The sequence below is a fragment of the Leguminivora glycinivorella genome, chromosome 5 (genome assembly GCF_023078275.1).
Source record: "Leguminivora glycinivorella isolate SPB_JAAS2020 chromosome 5, LegGlyc_1.1, whole genome shotgun sequence".
NCBI lineage: Eukaryota > Metazoa > Arthropoda > Insecta > Lepidoptera > Tortricidae > Leguminivora > Leguminivora glycinivorella.
Window position 1 is genome coordinate 15,517,487 of NC_062975.1, and position 11,312 is coordinate 15,528,798.

The 11,312-nt window shown below is 41.8% G+C and overlaps 1 protein-coding gene across 1 annotated transcript; it reads left to right on the forward strand.

Annotated features, from left to right (window-relative positions):
- Nucleotides 1-1,646: 1,646 nt before the first annotated feature.
- Nucleotides 1,647-7,882, forward strand: LOC125226538. Its single transcript, XM_048130529.1, has 3 exons — nucleotides 1,647-2,803; nucleotides 3,948-6,612; nucleotides 7,819-7,882. Exons 2-3 carry the CDS (start codon nucleotides 4,031-4,033, stop codon nucleotides 7,880-7,882), a joined length of 2,646 nt encoding a protein of 881 aa, XP_047986486.1. The 5' UTR covers nucleotides 1,647-2,803; nucleotides 3,948-4,030.
- The last annotated feature ends 3,430 nt before the right edge of the window (nucleotides 7,883-11,312 follow it).

Sequence of the window (11,312 nt, forward strand, 5' to 3'; positions counted from 1 at the left end):
TGTCTTCTGTAGTATTTGACATAACGAACCAATATTTATAGATTTTGGGTATTAAAAGTGTATGATGACTACGTATTTTCGATTAAAAGTGTGTGATTTTTTTTTATTGGCCACCGAAAACGCTGTCAGCGATGTAGTGACGTCATCGAATTCGAACTTACTCCATGCATGTCAAAACAATCACTGACATAATGAACTTTATGCCTCATACTCAAAAGTCAGAAAATGTTGTTTTCGAATAGAATGACCTGGGGCCTGTTGCATAACAATTTACAACTCATATTACAAGCGGTAGTCCCCCTCCAATTCATTTTATAAGAAAGAGAGTTCCGCTTGTAATACAAGTTGTAAATTGTTATGCAACAGGCCCCTGATTCACAGTATTCTATAGATTAACATGACTGTGTTGTTTTCGCCTGATTATGTAAAAGTATAAGTACTTAAAAAAATATTTTTTTGCTGTTTAGGTCATAATAAAATATGGTAATATTTTATTTGGGTTAATTGGACAGTACCTACCTAATCATATAAGTCAGAGTTTAAAAAAGGTTCAAGTAGCCTATTACATCACATCCCCGTTGAGTTCTGGCAAAGAGGATCGAGTATTATAGAGAGTTACTGTCGAAATAAAATCTGTAACAACAGTGCATAGACTGCCATCTCTTGACACAGGCTTAAAACTTTTGAACCTCAGTTTTGACAATTTGGCCCATATTCTTAGCCTGATATGTTTTAAAATGTCAAATATTAATATTAGCGCCATCTAGCTGAGCGTACCCCAAAGGTGTAATACCATCTAGGCCACCGTACCTTTTTCTGTGTGGTACTGAGGTACGTTTTTTTCTTAGACTTTATCTGTCTATACGGAGTTACAGTGCCGAACAAAATGCATCATACACCGACATATAAAATAAACTTTTTATCATAATTTCTTTACCCTTAAACTTAACATCACAGTTGTATTGGAAAACTTTTAGCTAATTTCATGGCGTACAACATACAGACAATAACATATCAATAATCGTACAATTATTTTTTTACATGAATATAAATATAAATATCAGTACTTTTGGCTCTGGACGAACTTGATCATACAGAAATTAAAATACGAATGAAATGCAATGTAGTAGTGTGTATGGCTTTCATCTGCTTTAGATATCGCTGATTGTCTCGAAGGAACATTTTCAGTTAGAAACTGAAGGTATTTATCTAACCCAAGCATTTTCCTGTGTGTCTACTAAAGTAGGCAAAGTGGGTATAATTCAGAATGACATTTGATATTTTCTTTATTTTTCCAAAAACTTCCTTAAATTTTGACTTGGATTGATTACATGAGACTATGTTAGCCATTCAAGCTATTCATACCTATTGTTAACGCCCTGACTGGCAACACAGACAGGATAGCCAACCTCCGGTCACCCCGCTGATCCAATGAGCGGCGGCCAGAGCCTCGAGCTGCCGGACCAATAGGAATGAAGACTGAAGCGCCGCGGTTTTCCCCCGTCGCGACACTATAAAAGCACGGTGCGCGGCACCAGCGTCCCCTTTTTTACTAATCGAAAACTCTCTCTGTCGCGTGTCCTAGACAAAAACCTGTAATTTAAATTCCATTAAAAGAAATGGTAATATTTTATACTGTTTTATTTAGACAATTGAGTTCAGGCTCAAACATTTTGGCGACCGTAGACAGGACACGTGCGGAGAGAGGAACTCTAAATTTTTATAGCCACCTCAAGACAACGGCCATCTTGGCGGAACGGGTTGGGCCTGGAGCAGAAGAAGACGTCGCAAGCCAGAAAAGGGACATCGCCGCCAGCCGAATATCAAGTTCCCGAAGTCTCCTGGGGGACAGCTGCGGCGAACAAAGAAAAACCTGACGAGCGTCGAAGGCGCGGCACCCGGCGGCAGCGTGTGGCGGCTGGCGAGTTTTTAAGGAAAGTGCCGTGAGAAGTGCCCATACCCACCTAATTCTGTTTCCCCCAATTTCTTAATTAGCCCTAGTCTTTTTTCCAATTTAAATTCATTTTCCAATTTACAAACCTTAAATTTAAATTCATTCCAACCCAACTTAGCTAACATCAATTTATATATCTACCTACTTACTCAACTTTGAACTCGTAAACAACTTAACCTCTATTTGACCTTTACCCGTACTGACTTGACAACCTTACTTTAAATTCAAATTTCACTAGTTCCCCATCAATCTAAAATTAGGAGAGAGCTCGCTGCGTATTATTGCCTTCATTTGTGTTTTAGTTTCAGAACGCATCTGCAAATTGTCAGTGTGACGTTAACCTCAAAAGCCACGCTGGCACATAAACGTTGCTATAGCATAGCTTAACGCATACTGCATTTCGAGTTTTTTCTGCTTAAAACAGTAAAGTGCATTGTTCTTTCCATACTTTTAATTTAAAAATTGAGTTTCGTTTAAAGTTTAATAGAAATTGCATATGCCATTCTTATTTTGTGATAAAAACGTAAGGTGATAAATTCATTTGCAATCAAAGGCACTGCTTTCTTCTTTAAAAAAGGTGAATTTAAACTCAACTGTATCTATTTCTTTCTAATTACGCTGACGCAAAGTGGTTCTATTCTAACATCGCGCCTGCTTGCATCTTGGTTTGTGTTCGCTTATGCACAGTTTCGTTTGCACAATTTCAGTGGATTCCGTGGACAACCGTCGCAGTGCGTATCGCGTGCCACATCTGTAGTGCCACGCCCATACCTGCCACCACGTGGCAAGTTGTCCAAGGGACTGCTGCCGCAACACACCTCGGCCTAGCTGTTGAAGTTTAAAAGGCGCGTAAGCTGTTTTCACATTTTTATTTCTAACGTGGATAACTTTAAACTTGACATTTTATTTTTAAAATTGTATTTGACTTGTTTGCTAGCCCAGTTAAAAACATAATTCAACATGGCTGAGGCAGCTAAAAGGGAGGCTCTTCTAGCAGAATTGCGTACTAAACGCGGATCGATTAAAGGTCAAGTGTCCAAATTCCGCATTTACTTAGACAAAATTTCAGATGATGAGGTGTTATCAGGTGTTAAATTCAATGAGCTGACCTTAAGATTAAACAAAGTTATAGAGTTATCCACGCGACTTGACGAGCTGCAAACTTCAATCGAAGTTGCTAATTTTGAAAATTTAGACACTGAACTTGCAGAACGGGACAACAATGAAACCCATATCAATAATGCTATAGCTGCAGCTCAGTGTATTCTTGAACGCTCTCAAGCTCAAAAACCCTCTCCAGAGACTTCTGTCAGAACATGTTCATCGAACGGCTGTCATTCTGAGCATCTCGGCTTCAAGCTTCCTCAAATTAAAATCTCTAAATTTGATGGTTCATATTATAAGTGGATGGAATTTAAGGACCTTTATGAATCTTTAATTCACAATAATGATCACATTAAACCTATTCATAAATTCCATTATCTGAGCTCTTATCTTGAAGGGGATGCGGCCAGAGTGATAGCAAACTTAGAAGTCTCCGCTAACAATTATACTGAAGCCTGGAAAATTTTGTGTGACAGGTTCAGTAATAAAAGACAGCTGATTACTAACCATTTAAATTCTCTATTTAATTTAGAACCTATACAGCGAGAATCGGATAAGGCCTTAAGGTTCCTTAATGATCATGTAGTTAAAAATCTCCGGGCCCTAAAGACATTAGGTCAACCGACAGAGCATTGGGATACAATTTTAGTTCACCTATTGACGGCTAAGTTAGACGTCAATACTAATGCAAAATGGGAAGAACATAGGAACACTCTCAAAGAGTGGCCATCACTCGATGACTTTAGGGGATTTCTTAGTAATCGTGCAGACATCTTAGAAAATCTGTATCGCTCTAGGAGAGAAAAACAATCTAACCACAAGCCAGAGCCTGTGGCCAATAAAACTTCATTTAAACATGATAAAAACATAAAAACATTCGTGATTTCAGAGAAACAAGATGACCACAAGGGTCGGCCGTGCATCGTGTGCCATGGTGATCACAGAGTGTACGACTGCCCAGCCTTTAAAAAGATGTCAGTCGACGAGCGCTGGTCGCAGGCGTCACGTCTGAAGCTGTGCCATGTCTGCCTCCGACCGGATCATGAAACCCGTCAGTGCAAGCTGAACGGTTGCCGGGTATGTAAGAGACGTCACAATACATACTTACACACCACACAAACACTCAACACTTCTCCACCTGGAGCCAGCACGGAACAAACAGCCGAACCTGCAAATAGTGCTAGGTCGGATGTGGCTTGCTCCTCGACTATGCTAACCTCTGACAGTGCAGCGGTGCAAAACACCCTCACTGCTAGCACTTTAATTAGCACTAGCGAGTCATTGCTCTCAACAGCTCTAATTGAAGTGATCAACCCTATTAACAACAAAAGGGAGACAGTTAAATGTCTTGTAGACAGTTGTTCACAGTCTAATTATCTATCTCATAATTTGAGACAAAAACTAAATCTTGATTGTCAGCCTCTAACTGCCTCAAATGTGACAGGAATAGGAAATACGCCTCTGACCTATCAACCTGTGCTTTGTGCAGCTCATATTCAATCTAAACTCAGTGATTTTAATGCCAAAATTGACTTTCTAGTTTTAGATCAAGTAACTAGTCGCTTTCCACAAAACTATGTAGACATTAGTCACCTTAACTTACCTGCCTCTGTGCAGCTTGCTGACCCAACATTTAACGTTCCATCCCAAATAGATATGCTGTTGGGAGTGGAAATGTTTTGGACTATTGTGACAGGTGCTGCAAAAAGATTGCCAACGAGCAAGCGCACCTTCCTAATCCCATCTAAACTAGGGTGGTTAATAGCGGGACCGGTAGAGGGAGCCTCGGCTCATTTACATACAGGGAACACGCGCAGCCACCTCTGTCTCTCTGATCTGTCGGCTCAAATGACCAAATTTTGGGAAACAGAGGAGCTACCGTCTGAAACGGACTCCATCAAAAATGGGAGTGAGTTCGAGTCTCACCCTATAAACCAACACTTTGTTGAAAACACTTACCGCCAATCTGACGGCAGATTCGTTGTGCGCTTGCCTTTAAAGGACTCGCCGGACTGCTTAGGCAACTCATTTAACATAGCTAAAAAGCGTTTATTCAGTTTAGAGAAACGTTTTAGTAACCAACCTGAATTAAAATCAATGTATGTTGATTTCATAAATGAATATAGAGACTTAGGGCATCTGTCGGAGTCTGAGCGATGTTACAAAGCTAATCACCTCCCGCATCACCCCGTGATGAAGGAGAGTGAATCTACACGCATGCGCACAGTCTTTCACGCTAGCTGTCCCACCTCTTCTGGGTATTCAATAAATGATATTCAGCTTGTAGGTCCTAACATACAAAGCCCACTGTTTGACATATTGCTTAGATTCCGGCAGTACAAGTATGTGCTATCTGGTGACATAGAAAAACAGTACAGGCAAATAATGATGAATGAAATAGATAGAAACCTACAAGTTATTCTATGGCGCGAAGATGAGCACTTACCCATACGCTCACTAACTTTAAATACCGTTACGTACGGCTTTGCTTCATCGAGCTGGCTAGCAGCACGCTGTTTGTGGCAGTTAGGGGCTGAAAGCAAGGATCCTTTAGTTAGGACTATTATACAAAATGACTTTTACTGTGATGACTTATTAACAGGCGCAGACTCTGAAATAGAGCTGCTTCGTATACAAGCAGGTGTCTCACAGGCTTTAGCCTCTGGTTGTTTCAATTTACGTAAATACCGCTCGAATTCTAACGCGCTATTAAAGTCGGATTATATTAATAAAGATGATCACTTAGCATTGAGTCAAGCTTGCCAAACGCTTGGACTAGGGTGGCAACCTAGCCAAGATGTACTAAACTTTTCCATTAAAAATGATCATTCTGATAAAATAGTTACAAAAAGAAAAATCTTATCTGAAACGTTCCAAGTCTTTGATCCATTAGGACTCTTAAGTCTATGCACAGTTAAAGCTAAAATATTAATTCAAACCTTATGGAAAGAAGGCAAAGCTTGGGACGAGCCAGTGTCTCCTGAAATACAGCATATCTGGTCAAAATTCATTAAAAACTTACATCACATTAAATCACTTAGCATACCTAGATATGTATTATGTGAGGCAACCTGCACAATAGAGTTACACTGTTTTTCTGACGCTGCGGAGACTGCATATGCAGCCTGCATTTATGTTAAATCTATTTCTGAATCCGGTGAACAGAAAGTACATTTGCTGTGTGCGAGGGACAGAATTGCTCCAATCCGTCGCACATCTATTCCTAGACTTGAATTGGCCGGGTGCTTGTTAGCAGCCCAAACATATGCAGCCGTAGTACGAGCCTGGAGACGTCCTGTCTCTCGCACAATATTCTGGACTGACTCTAGCTGCTGCTTGGCTTGGCTAAAAACAGACAGATCAAAGCTTAAAACTTTTGTGGCCAACAGGGTAGCAGCTATAGACAGCCTTGCTCCCGGAGCCACCTGGAGACATGTACCTACAAAACAAAATCCAAGTGATCTTGCAACTCGTGGTGTGGATCCACAACATGTCGCAGGGACAGCTCTGTGGTGGGAAGGCCCCGAGTTTCTATTAAAACCTGAGAATGAATGGCCAGAATTAAACGCTGTAGATCCGGAGGTCTTACCTGAAACTAAAGTAACATCAATGCTCACTACTAACACAGAAACCTCATCTATTATAGATTTTGACAGATTTTCAAAATACACAGAACTACAACGTACTATGGCCTATGTGCGTCGTTTCATAAATAACTGTAAGCCCCGTGGGCCTAAATTAACTGGTGCACTTTCAGCACAGGAGCTTACAGACGCATTTAACACTCTAATTAAACTTGCACAGCAGGAGTCATTCTCTGCAGAGCTTGAAACGCTTCGCAAAGGTCACAGGTTGAGTCCCAAGTCACACATACTAACCCTGGCCCCGTTCATCGACTCTCAAGGCCTCTTGAGAGTAGGCGGGAGGCTGGATGCTTCAGATTGTACTTACGATCAGAAGCATCCAATGTTGTCACGTGCTAAACACACACTAACTAAACTCATCTTTACACATGAACATGTACGTCTCTTACATGCCGGGCCACAGTCATTGCTAGCCTCAGTACGAGACGAGATATGGCCGATCGGAGGCAGGAATTTGGCACGAAGCACGGCCCACAATTGTGTCACCTGTAAACGTATCGCTGGCCAAACTTTAAAAAATATAATGGGAAATTTACCAGCGCAACGAATTAAGGCTGATTTTCCATTCACGTCAACAGCTGTAGACATGGCAGGGCCCTATTTAATAACAGATCGCCGGGGGCGTGGATGCAAAATCACCAAATGTTACTTGTGTCTGTTTATATGCTTAAGATATAAATGTGTTCATATAGAAGCTGTGAGCGACTTATCTAAAGATGCATTTGTGCTAGCTCTACGCAGGTTTATCGCTAGGCGCGGCAGACCTGCGGAATTGTTTTGCGATAATGGCAGAAACTTTGTAGCTGCAGCTAAAGAAATTAATGATTTTTTTAAGTTATATAAAAGTGACTTGTCTGAATTTGCAGCTGGTCAGGGAATTAAATTTAAATTCGCACCAGCTTACGCGCCAAATTTCAACGGATACGTCGAGGCCGGTATAAGGAGCGCCAAATTTCATCTTAAAAGAGTTTTGGGTAACACCCATCTCACCTTTGAAGAAATTGCATCCCTTTTTAGCCAAGTGGAGGCAATATTAAACAGTAGGCCTCTCTGTCCACTCTCTCCCTCCCCCTTAGACTTTACACCCCTTACTCCCGGGCACTTTCTCATTTTTAGGCCGCTCACGTCGCTGCCGGGCCCGCCGCTCGACGACCGCAACCCGCACCGCCTGGACCGCTAACCTATTAATCATAACAAACGCATGAGATATACATACTGGTATTGAGATCTTTCAGCCATCGCCCGTCTGAATATATATGATGTGTTTAATAAAGATCCACCGCCTCCAATTCTCCTTTAACGGCCTAACCACGACAATGGTCTGCTCTAAGTTCGCCTTTGTACAAATGATGTGTGTGTTCTTTTTCATTCCTGTTATTATGTATTCTTATTTTTGTACAATAAAGTGTATTACTATTACTACTACTACTACTACTACTACTACTACATATTTAAGTTGGATACTTATATCCAACCCGTGTTACGTATATTTTCCCGTGGGTGTCGTAGAAGGCGACTATGGGATATGGGTTAAATTGTGGCGTAGGCGAGAGGCTGGCAACCTGTCACTGCAATGTCACAGTTTCATTTTCTTTCACCCCTTATTTGCCAAGAGTGGCACTGAAACTTTAGTAGTTTCATGTGTTCTGCCTACCCCTTTATGGGATACAGGCGTGATTGTATGTATGTATGTTGTATGTATGTGTATGTATACTTATATGAGCAGCGGGTGTAGCACATTAGTTCGATAAACTTTATCGCACCGGTGCGTTTCTATCGCACTTGCAAGTAGTGTGAAAAGTACGGTCTGACGTTATATCATTTATCACACGACCATGCTTGCCTGCCAGATATACTCCTAGAGCAACCAAAGGCGAAATACCTAAATTGTATTACTATAAAAACCTACTTTTCATTAACCTCCTTACTTGGTAGATATTACGCGAATTCGGACGAAGCGCTTTGCTTCTTCTTTTCTTATGCGCACTGCCAAGGAGTAGAATTGCTTGCCGGCTGCTATATTTCCGAGCTCTTATAACCCGGCAACCTTCAAATCTACGGTGAACAGGCATCTTCTGAGCGAGCTCACTTCATCGTAGACCACGTCGCCCACATTATATAATAATAAAAAAAAACCGGCCAAGAGCGTGTCGGGCCACGATCAGTGTAGGGTTCCGTAGTTTTCCGTATTTTTCTCAAAAACTACTGAACCTATCAAATTCAAAACAATTTTCTTAGAAAGTCTTTATAAAGTTCTACTTTTGTGATATTTTTCATATTTTTTAAACATAGGGTTCAAAAGTTAGAGGGGGAGACGCACTTTTTTTTCCTTTTTATCAAAAAAAGATCTTTGTAAACCCTTATTCATTTTTAAATACCTACATACATACATACAATCACGCCTGTATCCCATATAAGGGTAGGCAGAACACATGAAACTACTAAAGTTTCAGTGCCACTCTTGGCAAATAAGGGTCCCCCCACATCTAGCGTCTCGCGAACGTCGTCGCCTCTCCAACGCACGCGCGGCGTCGACGCCGCGCTACCTATCCAACAATATATCCGACGCGACGTTGCGGCGCCTCTCGAACGTCGACGTCGCAGTGGCGTCCGCGCGGCGTCGACGCTTTCTAGCGCCAACGCCGCGCCCGCGCAGCGGACGCGATGCCAGCGGCTACCAACGTCCAGCTAGGGCTTCCAATACCGGGATCCCAGTATCTCGGGATTTTTACGGAATTTCAAAACCGATATTTAATTTTGTAATCGGAATCCCTCCGCGTATTTTTAGTAACTAACAAATTATGGCAAATAAACGTAAACTACTAATCAAAAACCTTAAATTTCTGCATCAACGGTCGCTGACCAAATATTGTTTTTGCTCTCGTTTCTTCGACAGATTCTCTGTTTGATGTTTTAAATATTTTATGAAATGACAGTTTTTCATGAAGATGAAGCAATACGTCAAACATAGTTGATACACACAGGCCATTCTCAACCATTATAGAAATAACTGGGCATTCTGTTCTGTCACTGACTGACGTCAATAACGTGACGCCGCGCTGAATGCGACGTCGACGTTCGAGAGGCGCCGCAACGTCGCGTCGGCGCTGCGGAAGCGCAGCCGCGCGGGCGTTGGAGAGGCGACTGACGTTCGCGAGACGCTAGATGTGAGGGGCACCCTAAGGGGTTGAAAGAAAACGAAACTGTGACATTGCGTGACAGGTTGCCAGCCTCTCGCCTACGCCACAATTTAACCATATCCCTAGTCGCCTTCTACGACACCTTACACTGAAGAAAGGGGCTAAAATTTTTGCTCTAACCCGTCACCACACAGGCAAATACCCATCCAACAATATATCACACGTTGGGGTTGGAATGAAAAAAAAAATCAGCCCCCACTTTACAAGTAGGGGGAGTACCCTAATAAAACATTTTTTTCCATTTTTTATTTTTGCACTTTGTTGGCGTGATTTATATACATATTGGTACCAAATTTCAGCTTTCTAGTGCTAACGGTTACTGAGATTATTCGCGGACGGACGGACGGACGGACGGACAGACAGACATGGCGAAACTATAAGGGTTCCTAGTTGACTACGGAACCCTAAAAAACAGTGCGTGGAAGGAGTCCCTCCGCGCAGAAGAAGTTAAACTTCCTAACATAACCTCAAAAACATTTTGTCAAGTGACCATCTCGTTTTTGCGTTTAGTTATGCACGTCCATATTTTTGCTGTTTTAAATATTTTATATTGCTATTTGCTCAAATCATGTTACACTTGATTTAAATATAAAACACACATTCCAACCACCCATTCCACCATTCTGGGCATTCTGTTCTGTCACTGACTGAGTGAATAAGTGAATGAATGGAATGAGTGAGTCGCGTTGAGCGCAGCAACACTGACAGAATTTTACGCGCTGAGTGAGTGGCATTTCACGCAACGTAACAATGACTGAGTGTTACGCGCTGTCAGTTGGTAGACGCAGTAAAAGCTTCACTTCAAAAAACCACCTCTCTAATTAGCCGGCTACCTTTCTACACAACCTTACTATACTGTCTGACACGGAGCTACATATTTTTGCTCGCTCGGCTCCTGAGCTTACTGCTAAGCTCGGATTAACTTGCAATTAGAAAGCTCCTACACTGTGAAGCTCGTGTGTTCCTTCCACAGATTAAATAATGCCATAGGATACTTATGGAAAAAAGGAAAATTATGTTTTACTAGCTTTTGCCCGCGGCTTCGCTCGCGTTAAAATTGCGGAATGCTCCGTACAAACTTCCACCCCCCAATTTAGGGAAGTGGGGGTTTAAAGAGAGACAAAAGTAGCCTATGTCACTCTCCATCCCTCAGCTATTCCCACTTAAAAAAGCACGTCAATTCGTCTCTACGTCTTGCCGTGAAAAACGGACAAACAAACAGACACCCACAATATACCACTATACGCTACTTTTGTGAAGAGCTACTTACTGTGACTATTCTCTACTTGGGAAAGCCGCGAAAGAGATGTGCAGGCTCATTTCACAGCCATCGCGCACGCATTGTATACCTACGCATTGTATCTAGGGTTTTATAAATACCCTACTAACGGTAAGCAGTTCGGCAATAGA